We start from the raw sequence: 22,387 nt of genomic DNA on the forward strand, positions 1-22,387 counted from the left end.
CACACACACACACACACACACACACACACACACAAAACAAGGCCTTAAGACAGATCCTGGATAAAGCCTGGAGAGCTCGAACACAAAGAGAGAGGAGCTTGAATCCCAGGGAACACTTACCCTCCAGCCCGAGGATTGTCAGGAAAGCAGGGAGCCCAGTTGGCTCTGTGGTTAATCGGCACCTGTTTTCTCACCAGCCTTGGAGTTGTTGGGGGTTTTCTCTGGATTCCACTTCTGATCACCAAGTACTGTTAACCTTAAAAAATAAATCTGCCAGTTATTTTACCAGCAAATATGGGTTTATTCAGGAATAGCAGAGAATTATAGTGAGGGACAAGCAAGCTAGGGCAAAACCATAGGCAAGTCTGTAGAACAAGGGAGAGGAGCACTCTTTTCTAGAGGAAAAAGGGAAGTTGAGAAGGCTGTTAAAATAAGTCCACCAGAATAAACCGAGAGTTGGAAGAATAGTGGCTTCTCATTGGCCCGGCTGTTGCCAGGGCAACCTTTCTTCCTCTGCTGGGATAGGGAAGTAGTAGTTCAGGGTCCTATGGACTTGAAAGTCAGCTTTCTTCCTGTTGGGTCTGCAATTGGGCATGAGAGAGCTACCCTGTCCGCCCCCGACTCCAATCTAAATGACATTTTCTTTTATTAATTTTCAGAAACCAGCAATATCAAGATGACATTCTTGATTTTTGTAGCATTCCAGTTATATATATATATATATATATATATAGTACTGCACTTGCCTAAATTATGTATTCTAAGTAGCCTCTGCCCCAGATACAGTGCAACTGTAATACATGAAATTCTTTTGATTTACTCACTTTTCTGTGGAAAAAGGCAAATATTTGACAGGAAGTAAGTTAGAAGTAATCAGTTTCTATGTTATTCTAAAGCCAGCGTGCATTCCAGCCCTCTCTCTAATGGCTTGTTCTCTGGAGGTCTTCCTTTGTGTAAACTCTTTAGCTACATCTTGGTCTTCAGTGCCTTATTGATTACATGCATCTCTTGACTGGTTTCCCTGCCCCAATTCATGTAACACATAATGAATACCTTCCATATTTAAGGCTTCTTTTTTTTCTACTCCCTTTCATGTTCACCTTGCGTGTGTCTGTGAATTGATAACCCTGCAAACCTTCCCTGCTTGGCCTTTAACTAGTTCCAGGCTGCTGAGTGTATGTATGTGTATACATGTGTACAAAGACAGGTGTACAAAACCCACATGGACAGATAAGCACATTTTTCTCATATATATCTATCTATACAATGTAAATATTTTTGTCCTGGTATTTCTCCTGGATTCCTTCCTACCTTCCTAGCCTGTTCTCTGCATAAAAATCTTCCATTCTGCTCTGATCCTTTCCTCTGAACTGTAACTGTGTCTTGGGATATGAGAGGGGGGCATGGTATTCATATACCTTTGAATCACAACAGAATCCTCCTGTACATTATTTTTGATCAAGTGCATGGATTCTGGAGGTATGCACAAGCATCTGTGAGGGAGGAGAGAAACAGACACCTGTTTCTCCAGCCTGACCAGTCACGTCAGAGCCGGAGATCAAGGGACTGACAGCTGGAGCACCCCTGAATCCCTCCAGATCCCATTAGCACTTATTTTCTACTGCTCCCTGGCGCTCAGCCTCTGCCTTCGTGTGCGTGTGCGTGTGTTGTGTCACTTGGACTAGTTTTAGATCCAGCTATAGAGCCAGGTGGGTTCAGTCAGCTCTTAATAGTGACTGTGATGAGCTGAGCACAGCAGATGCTAAGTCGTAAACATAATGTAATGATGTTTATTGTTTGCAGTGAAGTAGGAAAATACTTTATAGTAATGACTGCTGATTGACTACCAATACTGCAGAGTATTTTCTGTATTTCATGTAATCATCACTGCCCTCCTAAGGTAGATACTATTTATTTCTTGAGGAAATTGAGGTACAGATGTTAAATATGGAGACATTTTAGAAAAATGTTTAATGAGAAGTAAAATGTGGGATCATGGCTAAGCATTGGTTATTAAAATGATTTTGTTAATCAGCTTCACAGTTCTTTCAAAGGACTGTGATTAGTGGAGGTGTTATTATAGAGAGGTTTTTGGGTCTCCCCATGCACACTTAATCTAATCCTCTGCTGTACTGGGTTTATTTCCTCTCCATTTCTTCTTTGGAATCCATGAGCCTACCCAAGGCTCTGGAATGAAGAAGAATCAGGAGATTAGGGTGGATATAGGTTTGGGTTTTGTTGGATATTCTAAGGAGAAGAGCAGCTGATTGGAGTTCAGAAAACCTGTCTTAGGGCAGTGCCACTGATGTGCAGAGCTCCAGTGGGCCACTGCTTTACCATTGCTCCTAGACATGGAAATCTGAGTGTGCACCAGCAGGGAGGGGAGGCCGTGTAATAGGATGAACAAGAATTTTTTTTTTTTTTTGGAATTGTGGAACCGAATTTTGCATGTGACGTTATGATCAGTCAGAAACTGAATTAATTTGTTTTTTGTTTAAAGATTTTATTTATTTGAGAGAGAGAGATAGCAAGAGAGAGCAGGAGTGGGAAGGAGAGGAAGCCAGCTTCTCCAAGCCAAGCAGGGAGCCCGATGTGGGGCTCAATCCCAGGATCCCAGGATCATGACCTGAGCCGAAGTCAGAGGCCTAACCGACCTGAGCCACCCGGGCGCTCCTGAATTAATTTGTTTTTATGTTAAGCTTTTTTTCTAGGAATTAAGTATCATAGTCTTTAATATAGATGTCAGCTCCTGTAGCTCACACCAGCATGCACCTTATATTTCTCTGGAGCAGAGAAATAATGGAGCAAATGCTGGCTATTTTTATTATTAGTTTTACTAGTAATAACATAGATAAATATGTATATTTATATATTTTATATATATTACTTTTGAATATATAAATTTATATAAATATAAAATAATAACAGTTTTACTAATTTACTATTAGTTCTAAGCTGATAAATCACTGAGTAGCACACCCTTAGAGGCTTAGTAACAAGAGCCAGAAGATAATGTTTCTGTAACTACAGAGAACAATGGTAGCGTTCATCCACCAGAAATAGGGCCCAGCTCCAATGATGAAGGAGTGGACGTTGCTATGTCCTCATAGCAGAAACTGCTGTTTGTCAGCTGAAGGGTAGGAAATTGGAACAGTGCTTGGGTTTGCACTGACTACAGAAGAATACGGAGAGAGAGCATGGCAGGAAGGGTCTCATGGCCAAGTGAGTAGAGAAGGTTCTTGAATCCAATTGTGGGAAGCTAATACATGCTGCCACTTCTGGACGCTTGAAAGGCGACCGTACTAAAGCCAATGCTCAGACTGATTTGGCAGTAGTGTGACTTAGTCTAAGAGGGAATTCTGAGACTGGGAAACCAATCAGAGAGAGGTGCCCAGAGCCTAGACTAAATCTCTGCAGAGATTTAGGAGGGCAAAAAAGGCAGATATTTTCTAGCACTGAGACTCAGATGACATGAGGCTCATGAGCCAAAGTTCTTTCATTTTATCACCAGTTCACCTTACCCTTCCAGAATGTATAACTCTATTCTAAGATTTCTGAAATTATGTGTGATTGTGTATACAACACAGGGCAGAAACACTAGGTGGGAAGATGAGCTTTTCTGCCAACCTTGGTTTGAGTACCAACTTCTGTGTTACTGTTAAGAATATGCCTCTAACATAGCCATCTCAATGTAACTGCCTAACTCCCATCAAAAAATTGCTTTTTACATTTCATGATGCTACACCTCTCATTACAGCTATAGGGGTCCAGTTCCATGGTACACCATAAATCTTGACTTACCGCCCTACAAAAGATGGCATGAATTGATGGCTGACAAGGCACCAGCGGTATGCTGATTGTTAAATCTTCTATTTCTGACATGACTGAATATAATTGCATTTTTAAAAGAGCATTTCATGAAATTACACACCAAGTATTTTAAGGATATGATTTTGATATTTTTCTCCTGTTAACAATAATAGAAGAAATGATGCCATTTTTCTGTAGCTTCCTGGTCTTTTTACTCGCCTTTGCCTTTGTTTCTTTCTATCATCTGCCTTTTTCTGATTAATTAATAAAATGGCCTGTTTAAGATGTATTGTGTGTATATATTAGATGAAAACATTTCCAAATAGCACTCTGTTTAACTATGTATGGATAAATCAAAAGGTCTGTGTCTGTTTTCATTTTACCAATATGAATCTTAAATGTCAACATTTTTTATGTCTCTTGTTAAACTATTTATTTTTCAGCTAAGGATTATAGTGAATTCCCTGAAGGATCTAATAAATGCATTTGTGCCAAGTGGAAAAATTATGCAGATAGTGGATCAAAAGTTGGTAAGAAATATTATTTCCCACAATAAATTTTAAACATACATCCACATATAGACAGAGAGTTCAGAAAAGGCTTTGGTATTTATTTAAAGGCATAATTTGACAACTTCTTCTAAGGAGCTTTCGGACAAGTTTGCATTTATTCTAGACCACTATCAAAACTTTAGAGGGACTTAAAATGCTGGGGTTTGGTAATGTATGAATAACAGGACACAAACTAGCATGGCAGATTTTGGCGATTAACTGCCTGTTAATTTTTTTTTTAAGTATGGACTATTTACAGAACAGTGGGCACATATATATTTCATCTGGGAGCATGGCATGTCCTTCCCCTTAGACATACAGTTGACCCTTGAACAGCACAGGTTTAAACTGGGAAGGTCCACTTAAACATGGATTTTTTTTTTTTTATAAATACAGTAAAGTATTATAAATGTATTTTCTCTTCCTTATGATTTTTTTTAACATTTTCTTTTCTCTACCTTTTTAAATTGTAAGAATACAATTTAAAATACGTATAACATAGAAAATGCGTGTTAATTAACTATTGATATTATCGGTCAGGTTTCTGGTCAACAGTAAACTCTTGGTGGTTCTGGGAGAGTCAAACATTATACAGGGATTTTCAACTATACAAGAGGTGGGCGCTCCTAACCCCCGCATTGTTCAAGGGTCAACTGTACTTACATTTGCCAGTTCACTATTGAAAATTTGGGTGTTTTTTTTTTTAAGTACTTTGCCTCTGTATCTCAGGACACCCAGAGATTTTTCTACATATGACCAAATGATATATTCAGCCCAGCTCTGTACTTCATGGAGTCCTTCAGTAGCTGTGACCATTGAAACTCACTGGGTTGAGTGTTTCTTGGAGCTCTGTATTCGCCAAATCAGTTCATTTTCCTCTTGGTCTTGGAGGGAGACTCCATTTCTTCAGCTCCTTTTTAATTTAGGTGGAACCAATGGAATATCTAGGGCCTGGCCCTTGGAGCCCCCAAGAGATCCTCATCACCCTGTTTCGGTCATTGCTCTGGGACCCTCAATGTTCTGCAGGGTACAAAGGATTGGGGGGACACCAAGGGCCTAGGGCAAATGTTTCAGCACTTAGGACATTTGGGATTGGATAATATTTTGTTGTGGGGGCTGTCATCCCTGCCCTCTACCCACTGGGTGCACCCCTTCATTTGCAAGAACCAAAAATGCCTCTAGATATCACCAAATCTCCCCTGGGGATAAAACCACTCCTAGTTAAGATCATTGAATCCCAGAGACTGGATGCTCTAGGCATATCATCCCTGTGACACTTGCACCTGTCAGCCACCAACTCTGTTCTCCCTCATATTTATGCTTTCAGAGTCTTTGATTGAGGGTCTCCTTCATGTTCATACCAGCCAGACCTCCCCCACATACAAAGGTTGGCAGGAACAGCAGACGAGAGGCCCCTGCTGTCCCCAGAGATGGCACATGCCCAGGATTGCATTCAGACAACATTGTTTTTTTTTTTCCCCTAAACATTGGATTTTAAGGTTGGATCCGTCACCTAATAACTATATCCTTTGACACGTTTCTTAAGCTGTGAAATGTCAGGTTTCTTATCAGGGAGAATACACTAATCATACATATTTTATAAGGTCGTTGTGAGGATTGAGTGAAACACTGTCTATACAGCACAGTGCCTGGATATGATAAGTGGTTACTACATGTTCAATAAGTCATCTTTGTGTGTTAAATTGGCAGGAATATTCCACTTGTGTAATGCCTAGGTCACTTGACATAAATACCAAGTCGGTGACAAATGAGACTTGCAAATTTTAAGCACATTATTTTATTAGCGAGAGGCTGTGAGCTTAAATTGTGATCTCACCTTTAGTGGAAAGTTGCATTTGAGAATAAAAGTATATGTCCACTGGGATTTTGGTCCAGTTTTATTCTTTTGTATGTTTGCATTGCTCCTGTGTCCATTGTTTGCTAACAGACTGTGATAATGCATCTTAGCCTGGGAAGCCCATTACCCAAGACAGAAGGTTTTGTGAATGACTAGAAGACAGATTTGCCTTTATGAGTGTGGAAAGGAAGTAGTAATGAGGGTGCAGCGCCAAGGTGGAGGGTGAGTTTGGGTGGAGATAACGGGTACTTGTTGTGATGTGTTTGTGGGCCATGTTAGGTCATCCAAGGGCAGTTTTTCCAGTTCCCTTTTTTTTTGGAGAACAGGATGAAATATAAGGCAGGGAAAAACAGTCATAGATAGGTCTTGGCATAATACCCGAGAACAGTTGAGTTTAAGGGACTAAAAGCAAGAGTTAAAGAATGGGGGGCCCAATATTGAGTACTAGATAGAGTCTCTTAGAAATACAGGATGTAACAGTGCTTTATCAATGACTTTTATCACTTAACCATGGAAGGGGCATCTAGAACATATTATATGTAAAAGAACCAAATCTCAAAGCAACGCTTTAGGTCAAATGATTGATAATTTGTTTTCCAGCCTGGCCTACTTGGCAACTTTCCTGGTCCTTTTGAGGAGGAAATGAAGGGGATCGCAGCTGCTACTGGGATACCGTTAGGTAAATTTCACTTTGCAGCTTTTATAAGATTTAATAAAGCACTTTAAAATTTTTCTATTGAGGTATGATCTTACATACAGTAAAGTGCATTGATCTTAAGTATACAGCTCAGTAGAGTTTTTAAAATGCATGAATTCATGTAATCACAACTCAGATCAAGACAGAAAATTCCAGCAATCCAGAATGCTCCATCACACCATCTCACGGATGGTACCGCATTCCCAAGTTAACCGCTTATTCTGACTTCACCATACATGGGTTCTGCCTTCTTGAACCTCCTGTACACAGTGTGAACTGTTGTGTCAGGTTTCTTGTACTTACCTGGAGTACCAAAATCGATCGATCTATCTTGAGTACTTATCTAGAGGTAGTATGCTACTGTATGAATAGGATATTTGGGTGGTTTCTAAACTTCGGATATCAAGAATAAAGCAGTTATGAATATTCTTGTATCTGTCTTTGGTGGACATGTGCACCTATTTCTCTTGGGTATATCCCGGCTCATGGGGTAGCTGTGTTTTAGCCTTGTAGACTCTGCCAAGCAGTTTTCCAGAGGAATTGTATCCACTGACAATCAGCATAGTACAAGAGTTTTAGTTTCCTCTGCTTAATCCTTCTCCACCTGGTAGCATCAGTGTTTTTCATTTGAGCCATTTGGTTGAGTGTGTAGACTCCCATTATCGTGTCATTTGCTTTTTCTTGATGACTATAAGATTGTACAACTATTGACCCTTCCTTTCAATGGTTAGTGTTTCAGTTGTTTTTACTTCTTTAAAAAAAAAATGGTTAAAAAAGATAGTCTCTCTCCTTCGTTCCTTCCTTCTGACTTACAGTTTTTTGCCCATTTTTTATTGATTTTAAAACATTCTTTTTTTTTCAAGTTTTTATTTTAATTCCGGTTAGTTAACATAGTGTTAATTAGTTTCAGGTATATGATATAGTGATTCAGCAATTCCATACATCACCTGTTGTTCATCCCAACAAGTCCCTCCTTAATCCACCTGTCTCCCCTCTGGTAACCACCAGTTTGTTCTCTAGTTTAAGAGACTGTTTTTGGATATGTCCCTCTCTCTGTTTCCCCTTTGCTCATTTGTTTTGTTTCTTAAGTTCCACATATGAGTGAAATCATATGGTATTTGTCTTTCTCTGATTGACTTATTTCACTTGGCATTATACTCTCTAGCTCCATCCATGTTGTTGCAAATGGCAAGATTTCATTCTTTTTAGGGCTGAGTAATGTTCCATTGTGTATGTACACACACACACACACACACACACACACACACACACATATCTTCTTTATCCATTCATCATTCAGTGGACACTTGAGCTTCTTCCATAATTTGGTTATTGTAAATAACGTTGCTATAAACATAGAGGTGCATGTATCCCTTTGATTCAGTGTTTTTGTATTCTTTGGCTAAATGCCCAGTAGTGTGATTGCTAGATTGTAGGGTAGTTCTCTTTAATTTTTGAGGAACCTCCATACAGTTTTCCACAGTGGCTGGACTAGTTTGCATTCCCATCAATGTGCACTTTTTTTCTACATCCTCACTAACACCTGCTGTTTCTTGTGTTGTTGATTTTAGCCATTCTGACAGGTGTGAGGTGATATCTCATTGTAGTTTTGATTTGCATTTCCCTGATGATAAGTGATGATAACCTCTTTTCATGTGTCTGCTGGCCATCTGTGTATCTTCTTTGGAGAAATGTCTGTTTATGTCTTCTGCCCATTTTGTAATTGGATTGTTTGTTTTTTGGGTGTTGAGTTATATGAGTTCCTTATATATTCTAGATACTAACCCTTTATCAGATATGTCATTTGCAGATATCTTCTCCCATTCCGTAGGTTGCCTTTTAGTTTTGTTGATTGTTTCCTTTGCTGTGCAGGAGCTTTTTATCTTGATGAAGTCCCAGTAGTTTATTTTTGCTTTTGTTTCCCTTGTCTCAGGAGACATATGTAGAAAAATGTTGCTATGGCCAATGTCAGAAATTACTGCCTGTGCTCTCTTCTAGAGTTTTTATGGTTTCATGTCTCACGTTTAGATCTTTAATCCATTTTGAATTTATTTTTGTGTATGATGTAAGGAAGTGGTCCAGTTTTATTCTTTTGTATGTTGCTGTCCAGTTTTCCCAACACCATTTGTTGAAGAGACTGTCTTTCTCCCACTGGATACTCTTTTCTGCTTTGTCGAAGATTAATCGACCATCTAATTGTGGGCTCTCTATTCTGTTCCATTGATCTATGTGTCTCTTTTTGTTCCAGTACTACACTGTTTTTTTTATTTAAATTCGATAATTAACATATAATGTATTATTTGTTTCATGGGTACAGGTCAGTGATTCATCAGTCTTATATAACACCCAGTGCTCATTACATCACGTGCCCTCCCCAGTGCCCATCACCCAGGGACCCCAGCCCCCCTCCCCTCCAGCAGCCCTCCATATGTTTCCTATGATTAAGAGTCTCTTGTGGTTTGTCTCCCTCTCTGGTTTTGTCTTGTTTCCTTTTTTACTCTCTTTCTGTCTTGATCACTACAGCTTTGTAATATAACTTGAAGTCTGGAATTGTGATGCCTCCAGCTTTGCTTTTCTTTTGCAAGATTGCTTTGGCTATTCGGGGGTTTTTATGGTTCTATACAAATTTTAAGATTTTTCTAGTTCTGTTAAAAATACTGTTGGTATTTTGATGGAGATTGCATTGAATGTGTAGATTGCTTTGGGTGGTGTAGATGGTTTTAAGGAATTCTTTATATATTCTGGCTACAAGTCTTTTGTCAGATTATCTTCTCTGTGGCTTCAAGTCTGTGGCTTGCATTTTTACTCCCTTACTGGTGTCTTCTGGTGAGCAGAAATTCTTAATTTTAATGAATTCCAATTTAATTTAATGAAAAAGACTTTTCCTGCCACCCCTATTTTATTTTTGAGCTACCAAAGTGACAGAGTTGTTATTTTAAGTAGGCAGTAGTACCTTGTTTTTTTTAACAAGAGAGATAATTCAGAATTTCTGAAAATCAATAGTATTTGTCAAATAGAGGTGGCTAGGTTTTTTTATTGTTTTTTACTTCTTTAAAAAAGTGATATAGGGGCACCTGGGTGACTAAGTCAGTTAAGCATCTGACTTTGGCTGGGGTCATGATCTCAGGGTCCTAGGATCAAGCTCCGTGTTGGGCTCCCCACTCAGCGGAGAGTCTGCTTGTCCCTCTCTCTCTGCCCCCTGTCCCACTCATGCTCGCTCTCTCTCTTTCTCAAATAAATAACATCTTAAAAAAATGATGTGTAAAAAGATGGTCAATGTACTGGAAGTATATTCTTGCAGCCTATATGAAAAACAAGTCTTTAATTCCTTTATTATGTAAAGAACCCTAGCAAATAAAAACCACATATAAATATCTCGAGAGAAAAATGGATTAAAAAGATTAACACATGATTTGTAATAAAGAGCAGAATCTTACCAAAATGGAAGTAAAATAAATATTAGATTAGGATGGGAAAAAAAAATGTTAAGCTTAACATGTTAACATGTGATAAAGTGTGCTGTATATCTTTAATTAATTAGAATAAATTACTGTGTTTGCATAGAGTTGATACACAGAGTTACATTAGTTTCGGGTATACACCATGGTGTTTCAGCACATCACTGTACATTGTACTGTGCTCACCACAGGGGTAGAAGACCATTACAGTACCACTGGCTGGATTCCCTATATGCTCTGCCTTTTATTCCCATGATGTATGCCTGCTAATTAAATCCTTAGTGGTATTATTATACAGTTTTAGAAAAATATTCAAAAATTAAAATGTTTTAAAATGGATTTTCTTGGTAGCTCTGCACTAATTTTTTTTTTTTAAGATTTTATTTATTTGACAGAGCGAGTGATAGTGAGAGCAGGAACACATGTAGGGGGAGTGGGAGAGGGAGATGCAGACTCCCCCGCGGAGCAGGGAGCCCGATGCGGGGCTCGATCCCAGGACCCTAGGACCATGACCTGAGCCGAAGGCAGATGCTTAACTGACTGGGCCACCCAGGCGCCCTCCACTAATTTTATTAATAGTTCCTGGATATCCTTTCTCACCTTAGAAATATTGTCACCTCTAAAAATGTGAGCAAAATACATGTTCAGTATATAACAAAGAGCCAGATGTATTGTTATATTTAAGGGGCACCTGGGTGACTCAGTCATTTAAGGGTCACTCAGTGATTTTGGTTCAGGTCATGATCTCATGGATCAGCTCAGGTGGTGATCTCATGAGTTGTGGGATCAAGCCCTGCCAGAGGCTCCGTGCTCATCTGGGTGTCTGCTTGAAATTCTCTCCCTATACCTCTCCCCCCACTCACATGTGCACACATGCACTCTTCTTCCTCTCTCAAATAAATCTTTAAAAAAAAAGTTGTCATGGGCACCTGGGTGGCTCAGTTGGTTAAGCGACTGCCTTCGGCTCAGGTCATGATCCCGGAGTCCCGGGATCGAGTCCCACATTGGGCTCCCTGCTCAGCGGGGAGTCTGCTCCTCCCTCTGACCCTCTTCCCTCTCGTGCTCTCTATCTCTCATTCTCTCTCTCTCTCAAATAAATAAATAAAATCTTTAAAAAAAAAAAAAAAGTTGTCATATGTTAGCACCCCCAAGCCAAATTAAAACGAAGCATATTGATGAAAAATTTGGATATCACTTTACAGTACAATTCCAGTGTGCCTGGGTGTTCAACTTGCCCAAATAGCTGACCCTTTGGGGGCTTGTTTTGTGTCTGTAGAGTACAGGTCGGTGAGATACTTCTACCTGACCAGGTATGCAGGTGTGCTCACGGGTCTGCAGACACATACACCATAGCAAAAAATCACACATGATGATTGTTAAACCTTTTCTTAAAAAAGAATTTTCTAACAATGTCATAGTTCTGTATATTGACCAAGAAATGTCCTATCTTTTCTCTTAGGAGAGATTATTTCATTCAATGTGTTCTATGAATTTTTTACCATTTGTACTTCAATAATAACAGAAGACAAAGAAGGTAAATGTGTGCTGAGGGAGGGTGGGCAGTGTAAAGTACAAAGTAAAAGAAAAATCTAAATAAATAGAATTAGAACTTGTAATATCCAGGCTTACTCTTCAAATTCTATATATGTAGCATATAGTTTAAAGATCTTAGCAAATTTTTGAAAAGTGAATTTAAAACTATCCTTATTTTGAGACCATCGTAATGGCTGTTAAAGTTTAATCCAGGCTTGCTCTTCAAATTCTGTATATGTAGCATATAGTTTAAAGATCTTAGCAAATTTTTTAAAAGCAAATTTAAAACTATCCTTGTTTTGAGACCACCATAATGGCTATTCAAGTTTAATTCAGGGATGCAAAAAAACTTGGAAGAAGTGTTTCAGGACTATAAACATTCTTACCCTTTCAGCTAGTCTACCTTATACTGTTCTTCATGATTTAGTGTAAGTACTCACAGGGGTGGGGTACCTGATTATCTGTATATGCATAGTGATCCTAGCCTTTCCTCGAAGCCCAGAACAAATCTTGTCCCATCATTTCCCAGCCAAGGGACCCTGTGTAGACCAGCCTCACTTTCCCATGTTTTTTTCTGGCAGGTCCCCAGAATTAAAGGCACAGGATGATGTGCCCTGATTTACTGTTAATTTAGACCTCTCCTCTCAGTAGAAAGTCTGCCTGTACCTGACCCTTGAAGTGTTCAGCTGTAGGTAACAATTCCTGGAGGGAAGTGTGTTGGCAAGTCACATTAGGTGAGCCTAAGATGGCTATGTCCAGGTAACTGTCAGTGGACCAAAGAAGGACCACTGATCCTTTTCTTGTAATTTTACCTGGAACCCTGTGCTCTCAGATAATTGGGAGGGGATCTGGCCAATGTAACAGGCACAACAGTTTGATCTTATTAAGGCTTATATTAGGATGCTGCTTAATTCTTACCGTTGAATTGAACAGTTGTGGATAGCAATAAACCAGAATTAAGTGTCCAGCTCTGAGTGAGAATCCATTATGCTGTCATAACTGCTGCCTCATGTGTCTCCTTACTTTAAATTAGGTCATCTACTACATGGGCGAAACATGGATTTTGGCGTGTTTCTTGGGTAAGTAAAGAACACGGTGAGTATCAATCCTTAGGAAGAGTATGTTGTATTACATTGATGAAAAGTAAATCCCAAATCATGCCCAATATATGATCAGAAGTGAAGATACTGGATTCCTTAGTTTTGAGACAAGATGGACACACTATTTGGGAGTCTGTAACTGAAGTGAACATAGGTTGTAAACAGAAATCTGGAGCATAATTGAAGGCCCCAGATACATGTCAGGCTTATTTCTTAGAAAGGAAGAACAGAATTCTATTTTACATCTTCTTAACATTCCTGAAAAAATATAATAGGGCTTTGTAATTAGAGACCTACTTTTGAATCTGGGGTTTGTTATTTAGTAGGCTGTGTTGTATCGGGTTATTTAGCTTCTCTGAGCCTCTAGTTTTATCATATGGAAAATGGAGGGTAAAACCATTCATGTCGCAAAGTTCTTGTGAGGCTTGATCATTAATGGATTAGGGAGATAAAGTACCCGATATAATGCCTGGCCACAATCATTATATATTCATCATTATTATCATCGTTTTTAAATGTCACTGAAATCTGTCTTTTGTAGGTGGAATATAAACAATAATACCTGGGTCATAACTGAGCAACTCAAGCCTTTGACAGTGAATTTGGACTTCCAAAGAAACAATGAAACTGTCTTCAGGGCTTCAAGCTTTGCTGGCTATGTGGGCATGTTAACAGGATTCAAACCAGTAAGGAATCTACTCTTAAGAGAATTTTACAGGAAGCTCTGTGTCCTGATTTTACTGCCTGTGAAAGGTGGGGTCTAAGGACCTAAAAAAGAATATGAAGCCCCAGTTCACCCCTTTACACTTCTTGTTACCATCGTAGGTGTGAGCTCACATGGTAGACGAAGGTTTGTTTCTGAACCTCTTCTGAGGAAAAAGCATGGGGCTGGATGTGGAGATAAATCTGGCATCTGTTCTTTAATCTGCCACTCAGACAAGTTAGGCATTTGTTCTCTGCATTTTGTTCTCCTTCTCAGAAAAGTGTGGCCAGTAACATTCCACCTGCTCATTTCACACACTACATACACATGAAGATATTTCAACTTCTAAAAGCTGTTAATAGAACGTGATAGTATAGTTTTGACTCAGCTTTGCATCCCCCGCACCCATCCCAGGATTCGGCAACCCGGCATAAATACGAGAGGGCTTAACAGGATGGTTCAAGTTTCTGACCTCATTGCTTTGTCTTGTTTTCAGGGACTGCTTAGTCTTACGTTAAATGAACGTTTCAGTATAAATGGCGGTTATATGGGTGAGTAGAGTTCTTAAATGGGTATTTCATAGATGTTTTAAGAGGAAGGCCGGACTGTGTCTTCTGGTTCATAGTCTAACCTAATTGCAGGCCTGTGACACTGTGTTTGATTTCTTCCAGGTGTCATAGAATGGATTTGGGGAAAGAAAGATGCTATGTGGATAGGGTTTATCACTAGATCAGTTTTGGAAAATAGCACAAGGTAATCTGTTTGATTGCTTTATTATCAAATTTAATATTCATTTTTAAATTATTTTTTGTTGGAGATACAAGTGATTTAAAACATTATCTTAGTTTCAGGTGTACAACAAAATGTTCTGGGATTGTATATATTATGAAATGATCACCACAGTAAGTCTAGCTAACATCCATCCCCACATATAGTTACAGAAACTGTTTACTTTGTGTTGAGAACTTTTAAGATTTACTCTCTTAACACTGTCAAATATACAATATAGTATTGTTAACTGTTGTCACCACGCCATACGTATTTCCAGGAATTACTTATTTTAGAACTGGAAGTCTGTACCGATTGATCCCCTTCACCCATTTCTCCCACTCCCCATTCCCCACCTCTAGCAACCACCAGTCTGTTCTCTGTATTTATAAGTTTAGATTCTGCATGTAAGTGATATCATAAGGTATTTGTCTTTCTCTGTCTGACTTAACTCACTGAGTGTAATGCCCTTATGGTCGGTCCATCGATGTGGTCACAAATGGCAAGAATTTCCTTTTTTTTTTTTTACAGCTGAGTAATATTCCAGTAATATTCCTTTATCATATACCACATCTTCTTTATCCATTCATCTGTCAGTGGTCACTTGGGTTATTTCCATATCTTGGCTGTTGTTACTAAGGCTGCAGTCAACATGGGGCTGCAGGTATCTTTTAAAATGTGTTTTTGTTTCCTTTGGGTATATTACCAGAAGTAGAATTGCTGCTAGATCATATGGTACTTTTTTTATTTTTTGAGGAACCCCCACACTGTTTTCCACAGAGGCTGCACCAGTTTGCATTCCCACCAACAGTGTACAAGTGGATCCCTTTCTCCACATCCTCACCAACACTTGTTATTTCTTATCTTTTTGGTAATAACTATTCCAACAGGTATGAGGTGATAACTCGTTGTGGTTTTGATTTGCGCTCCCCTGGTGATTAGTGATGCTGAGCATTTTCATGTAGTTGTTGGCCATCTGTGTATCATCTTGGGAAAAATGCCTAGTCAGATCCTCTACCCGTTTTTAAATCAGATTTTTTTTTTTTTGCTACTGAATTTTCTTGAGACTATGATTTTTTTTTTTTACAAGAAATATATATTTGGTCTTTGTTTCCATTTCTGGTTCACAGCTCCCAAAAGCCTTATAATTTCCTAAGTGTTGAGAATGATAAAGGTGTCTTTTGTTATAGTAATGAGGCCAATTATTTAATCAGTCATGCTGACGTAATGAAGCTTCCATAAAACCCAAAAAGGAAAGAGTTTGAAGAGCTGGGTAGCTGAACACACAGAAATCTGGGGAGAGTGGCATGCTCTGAGCACATGGAAGCTCCATGTCCTTCTCACATACCTTGCCCTATGCATCTCTTTATATGGCCGTTGCTTCGTATCCTTTATCATATTCTTTAATAAACTGGTCATCATGTTTCCTTGAGTACTATGAGCCACTTTGGGAAATTCACTGAAGCTAAAGAGGAGCTTGTTGGAGCCCACAGCCTCAACCAGTCAGCTAGAAGCACAGGTAATGCTTACAACTGGCTTAATGGGGCTTAGGAGTGGCCTCTGAAGTGGGGGATGGGATGCAGTCTTGTCAGTCTGAATCCTTAACCCATGGACTCCGATGCTATCGCAGGGTAGATAATGTCAGAATTGAGTTCAGTTCTTGGACACCTGAAGCCCCCTCCCACCCCACCCCTATGTTAGAGTTGGGTCCAGGAATCATAAAAGAACTAGTTCTTTATGTATTTTGTATATTAACTCTTTATCAGATATGTGATTTACATATGCTTTCTTCCTTTCACTGGGTTGTCTTTTCATTTTGTTGATGGTTTTCTTGCTGTGCAGAAGCTTTTTAGTTTTTTTGTTGTTGTTGCCTATGCTTTTGGTGTCAAATCCAAAAACTCATCACCAAGACTAATGTCAAGGACTTTATACCTTATATTTTCTTGTAGAAGTTTTATGGCTTCATGTCTTATGTTCAAATCTTTAATTCATTTTGAGTTGAGTTTTGTGTATAGTGTAAGATAGTGGGTTAGTTTCATTCTTTTGCATGTTACTGCCCTTTCGCAATTGTATCTTCTTGGCTCTGTTGTTGTAAATTGGTTAACCATATATAAGTGGGTTTGTTTCTGGGCTGTCTGATCTGTGTGTCTGTTTTTATGCCAATATCATACTGTCTTGATTACTATCATTTTGTAATATAGTTTGAACTTAGGAAGTGTAGTGCCTCCAGCTTTGTTCTTCTTTCTCAACATTGCTTTGGCTATTTGGGATCTTTTGTGGTTCCATTTAAATTTTAGGATTGTTTGTTCTATTTCTGTGAAAAATGCTGTTGGAATTTGCATTGAGTCTGTAGATTGCTTTGGGTCATATGGGCCTTTTAACAATATTAATTCTTCCAATCCATGAACACATTTATTTGTGTCTTCTTCCATTTCTCTTATCAATGTCTGATAGTTTTCAGTGTATAGGTCCTTCACCTCCTTGGTTAAATTTATTCCTAGGTATTTTATTCTTTCTGAGGCAGTGCTAAATGGGATTGTGTCCTTCATTTCTCTTTCTGGTATTTCATTATTAGTGTGTAGAAATGCAACTGAATTTTGTATATTGATTTTGTATCCTGAAACTTGACTGCATTCGTTTATTCTGTTTTTTAGTAGAGTCTTTAGGGTTTTCTATATAGAGTATCATATCATGTGCTAAAAGTGACAGTTTTACTTCTTCCTTTCTGATTTTGATGCCTTCTCTTTCTTTTTCTTGCCTAATTGCTCTGGCTAGGGCTGCCAGTACTTCTATTAAATAAAAATGGTGAGAGTAGACATCTTTGCTTTGTTCCTAATACTAGAGGAAAAGCTTTCAGCTTTTTACCATTGACTATGATATTAGTTGTGGGCTTCTCAGATGTGGCCTTTATTATGTTAAGACATGTTCCCTCTATACCCACTTTGTTGAGAGATTTTATCATGAAAGGATGTTGAATTCCATCAAACGCTTTTTCTGAATCTATTGAGATGATCATATGCGTTTTATTCTTCATTTTGTTAATGTGGTGTATTAAATTGATTTGTGGCGGTTGATCCATTCTTGTACCCCTGGAATAAATACCATTTGATTATGGTGTACGATCCTTTTAGTGTATTGTGGTCTATTTTAAATTACTCATATTAAAATAGAAAAATATTTCCTAGCTAATCTTCCATTGAAGAATTATTTCAGAGTTTCTTATTCATATGGAATTCATATGGAATTCATGTTGTGTGTGTGCATGTGTCTGTTTAAATCAAAGAAATAAACTGATTTATTTAAAAAGTGCTAGGGATAGTGCCAGTATGAAGGGTACCTATTAGTTTTTCTTGATGTACAAAAATCCTACCCATACACAGAAGAAAATTTGTACAAAATCATTTAAACTGTCAATACCTGTTAACCTAGAAGTTATATTCTCGCTGGTGCAGAATCTTGTAATAGTAGTACATCCAAGTGACCTAGAATAAATAGGTATCATTCCTATTTTTAATGAGTTCAAGAGAGTAAGATTTAGTGGCCTTTCTGAAAATCCACTTCAATTTCTAATAGCCCTAATTTTCAAGGTTACTTTCTATTCCCTAAGTCCTAGAAACAGTAATTAATATTGTTTCTTCTTGATCAGTTGTTGAGTAAAAGGCTTAGACAACTAGGGTGGAAGATAATGTCTTGAGGCGCTTTGGTTTGTCCTTTAGATTAGAGGGAATATTTCAGATCTCAGTGTTTCACCACATGGTGTTGGGGACTGTTCCTCCCTAAGCCATTGCTCACCATCCTTTTTTAAAAGAACATGTTTCTCAGATACTTGTGTTCCCTTGGTTTCCACAACTAAAAATTTTTCATTCCAAGTCACCTAAAAATGTTTACTTTTTTTTTAATGTTTCTATGTAGTTATGAAGAAGCCAAGAATATATTGACCAAAACCAAGATATTGGCCCCAGCGTACTTTATCCTGGGAGGCAACAAGACTGGGGAGGGTTGTGTGATCACACGAGATAGAAAACAATCTTTGGATGTATATGAGTAAGTACACTTGTTCACACAAAATAAGTAGAAACTAAAGCCTAGACTGACATATTTACAGGTTTAAGGCAGGAAGCCTAAGCGGAATTTCTCCTTTTGTATCTAGACTCAACCCTAAGCAGGATAGATGGTATGTGGTACAAACAAATTATGACCGTTGGAAAAGCCCTTTCTTTCTTGATGATCGCAGAACACCTGCAAAGATGTGTCTAAACCAGACAACCCAAGAGGTACATTCACAATGTCATATGTAGAAAGAAATGGTGACCTTTAAAGCGTATCTTAGTTGTGGCATTTTTCTTTGGCCTTTGAAGAATTTATAAAGTTCCTGGTGAGTATCTCTGGACAATCTGTACTGAGATTTTGTTTTGTTTTGAATTGAAGGATCAAAATTGTATTTTACTTGCCTTTTTGACTTTAATGCTGGATACCACTCTGTGAAGCTGAATGACAAACAGGCAAGAATTAAGAGGGCAAGAAGAGAGAGAAAAAGTGATATATTAATACCATTAACTCTCTAACAGTGACTCCAAAGGAAAATTCTTTTAGGGGGGTTGCAGGGAGGTTGACTAAGAATGTCTTTGTTTCTAATGACCCATTTGTATGGATAAGGCTGCTGACATCTGCATTTAACTTAATGAACTAAATTATTTTTGTTTTAGAATATCTCATTTGCAACCATATATGATGTCCTGTCAACAAAACCTGTCCTCAACAAGGTATTTTTTTAAATATATATACTTTTAGGGAAGTAATTTGGCCCTGTTTTTATCTTTCCCTGTTATCTTGGACCAGTCAGAGCTAGGACCCCAAGTCATGTTCCGCTTAAGGTTGACTTTTAAAAATGTTTGTATGTGACTAAAACAGTAACTCTTGGGATATGACAAACCAATTAGTGTGGTTTGATGTCCAAATTGGTCAAAGTACTGTTTCCAGTTTTACTTCTATGACATTTGAATTAAATGTAGTTTTTTACTTTTGACCTCCCCTGTCAGAAATTTCATGCTGTACACTACAGCTAACACCTAAAACTCAAAAAGTCTGAAGTCTGTTTATAGATGCTTTGTGCCTGCATAGTTTCCCCCATTGTGTCAGAAATGCGGTAAGGGTAAGCACCACCACAGCTGAGCTGGTTATAGTCCACAGTCTGCGCTATTAGGCTTTGCATGACTACTGTTTATACTGTTGAGAAGGGTTGAGTGTTAAAGCGGTGCGGTGAAGCGGTGTACGACTCAGGGATAAGATATTGTAAGGAGCTGAGGGGATTCTCTCCTGAGCCTGTTTATATTCATGACCTGGAATAATGGCTCTATTGAAGTTAGTTGTTTTAATTATCATTTTTTTCCTTATATTCCTAAATGGTGAACTATCATTATTAACTTAGTAACTATTTGCGACTTTGTATATTTAATGTCATCGTTTATATATAATTTATATATTATTTTATATATTAAGTAACTTCATAAAGCAATTTGACATGTATCAAAATTAAAATGTCAGTACATCTTAGAATTGGAAACATCCTTAAAATAAAATTAATTTTTCTTTCAGCTGACTGTATTCACAACTTTGATGGATGTTACCAAAGGTCAATATGAAACTTACCTGCGGGATTGCCCAGACCCTTGCATAGGTTGGTGAGCACACACCTGGCATGAAGATGGAAACTCACATGCATCCAACTAGTGCAGCCATCTGATCTCCTTCCAAAGACCAAGACTCAGGGCAGTTTCTTGTTGAGGCATGAGCTTGTCTTTCTTATGTTTACAGTTCAGACCGTTTCTGCCATAACAGCTGATTGTTCTATTTACAGGTAACTTCTTTATGTACAAAAATCAGTCACCTAGAATTTGCAGTTTCACTTCACTTTGATTTTGGGGCATAGGGATGGGCAATGAATCTGTTATGGGACCCACCTCCATAGAATAAAGCAAGATTCTTGGTGGGTGTTGAATCCAGCACATCTGTACATCATTCAGTTTTTCACTTTAATCCACATATTTGTATGATTTTCTTTTCCTTCTGGTTCAAACTATTAAAATTAGCACACCATGGTCTTTGCTGTCTGTGACAGCAATGTAATTTCACTAATTTTGATTGGAGGGGGATGAGACAGACATTCAGCTCTGTAGTTAAGAGGCAATAATACTTGAGCCTTTGACCCTGAGTAGGAGTCCTTTTTTGGGTTCATGAAGTAATCCGTGTGCAAGGCAGCCTTTCATACACAGAATTGACATGTTCACTTTTTCATGAGTACTCTACCTCCCGGTTAACTCCAGGCGGTTGTTAACTTCAGACATGGAGCCCCAGGTTCTGTGAATTAATAGTAAATAGGCCAAAGCCTTGTGGAAAGTGAGAGGTGAACCCATAAACTCACATAAATATCATTCACTTAATAAATGTTTAGTTTATCTTTCTGATCACTATGTATTTTTAAAAAAACATAGTTACTAAAAATGTTTTTCAGAAATCAGTCTATTTATGGAAAGTGCTAATAGAACTTAACCTTTCAGACTTTAACTGTGAAATGCATGCCAGTTGGGCGAGACTGTATCCACTTTATTTTGTATAATGTTACTTGTATTCATGACGCTCAATAAACAGTCATTGGAAGCAGTGCGAGCGGTCACGTATGCTGATGGGGTGTGCACCCACGTGCCGGTTTGAGGGCGGGGCTCATGAGGGAGAAATCGAAGGTGAACACGGCACCGTCTGAAGTAAATTCCAAGAGTTATGTAGGTGGGCTCTTCAACTTAGGACTGAATGGTCACTATCTTACATGACTCATCCTTCCACTGCAATGTGCAGGGGGTCCAAAGGCTATTTTTCCCCTGGGAGGTGGTGCTTCCACAAAACTATAGTGATGCTAATACCATCTTAGTGAAGCAAGATGAATTAAAAGAGGATTTGTGTTAAAATAGGATTTGACTTAAAAAAAAAAAAAAAAACCAACCCTCAGGGGTGCACGTGGCCAGCTCAGTTGGAGGAGCTGCAACTCTTGATCTTGGAGTCGTGAGTTAGACCCAGTGTTGGGTGTGATTACTTAAGAATATAAATAAAATCTTAAAAAAAACCCTACAACTTCAGATTTTGTTCCCCTTATAAGAATGAAGTGAGGTAAACGTATTTTTTATAAAGTTGTAGTCTTTGATATTCATAATAGATGAGATGCTAATTGTTTTAGACCAGTTTCTCAGGACTACATCAGAGAATAGGGAGGAAATAACAACCGGCATTAAGATTTTAGGTAGTACTGCTTAGCGGTAAAAAAGCAGTCATAAAATAGGCTAGAGTATAAGCCTATTTATAGATGTACTTATGCTTAATTAGATACACATCTAGAATATAGAAAGATGATGGGGAGGGTGTTTACCAAAATGTTGACAGTGGTTCCCACTGGAGAGTGGTATTAATTGCTGTTTTAATTTGGAGAGGACATTAATATGATTGCAGGTGTACCTAGTTTTACAGCACTTTGCTTTATTGTGCTTCACAGATACTGTGTTCTTTACAAATAGATTTGTGGCAACGTTGCATCAAGCACCGTTTTCTAACAACATTTGCTCACTTTGTGCCTGTGTCACATTTTAGTAATTCTCACAAAATTTTATACTTTTTCATTGTTACTGTATTTAATGTGATCTACCTACCACCCATTTCCCCATCTCTCTCCCTCTCCTTGGGCCTATTCCCTGAGACACAACAATATTAAAATCAGGCCAATTAATAACCATACAGTGGTTTGTTTCACTGTCCATGTATCTTATTGATGGAAACTGTGTTGCTTCCATGTGTTGGCTATTGTCAATAACGCTGATATAAAGGTAGGGGTGCATGTTGTTTTTGAATTAGTGTTTTCATTTTC

The 22,387-nt window shown here is 38.3% G+C and overlaps 1 protein-coding gene across 1 annotated transcript in view; it reads left to right on the forward strand.

Moving 5' to 3' along the window:
* ASAH1 (N-acylsphingosine amidohydrolase 1) overlaps window positions 1-21,139 on the forward strand; it is a 47,857-nt gene extending 26,718 nt beyond the window's left edge. Inside the window, exons 3-14 of the mRNA XM_025886066.2 lie at window positions 3,758-3,848; window positions 4,254-4,340; window positions 6,820-6,898; window positions 11,834-11,908; window positions 12,941-12,986; window positions 13,549-13,693; window positions 14,207-14,261; window positions 14,382-14,463; window positions 18,391-18,522; window positions 18,629-18,752; window positions 19,185-19,241; window positions 20,074-21,139. Coding sequence (XP_025741851.1) covers window positions 3,758-3,848; window positions 4,254-4,340; window positions 6,820-6,898; window positions 11,834-11,908; window positions 12,941-12,986; window positions 13,549-13,693; window positions 14,207-14,261; window positions 14,382-14,463; window positions 18,391-18,522; window positions 18,629-18,752; window positions 19,185-19,241; window positions 20,074-20,163 — 1,063 coding nt within the window. The 3' untranslated portion in view covers window positions 20,164-21,139. The remainder of the gene's footprint in view (window positions 1-3,757; window positions 3,849-4,253; window positions 4,341-6,819; window positions 6,899-11,833; window positions 11,909-12,940; window positions 12,987-13,548; window positions 13,694-14,206; window positions 14,262-14,381; window positions 14,464-18,390; window positions 18,523-18,628; window positions 18,753-19,184; window positions 19,242-20,073) is intronic.
* The last annotated feature ends 1,248 nt before the right edge of the window (window positions 21,140-22,387 follow it).

Source organism: Callorhinus ursinus, unplaced genomic scaffold (genome assembly GCF_003265705.2).
Source record: "Callorhinus ursinus isolate GAN/ISIS: 27379988/994484 unplaced genomic scaffold, GSC_fseal_2.0 scaffold17, whole genome shotgun sequence".
Lineage (NCBI taxonomy): Eukaryota > Metazoa > Chordata > Mammalia > Carnivora > Otariidae > Callorhinus > Callorhinus ursinus.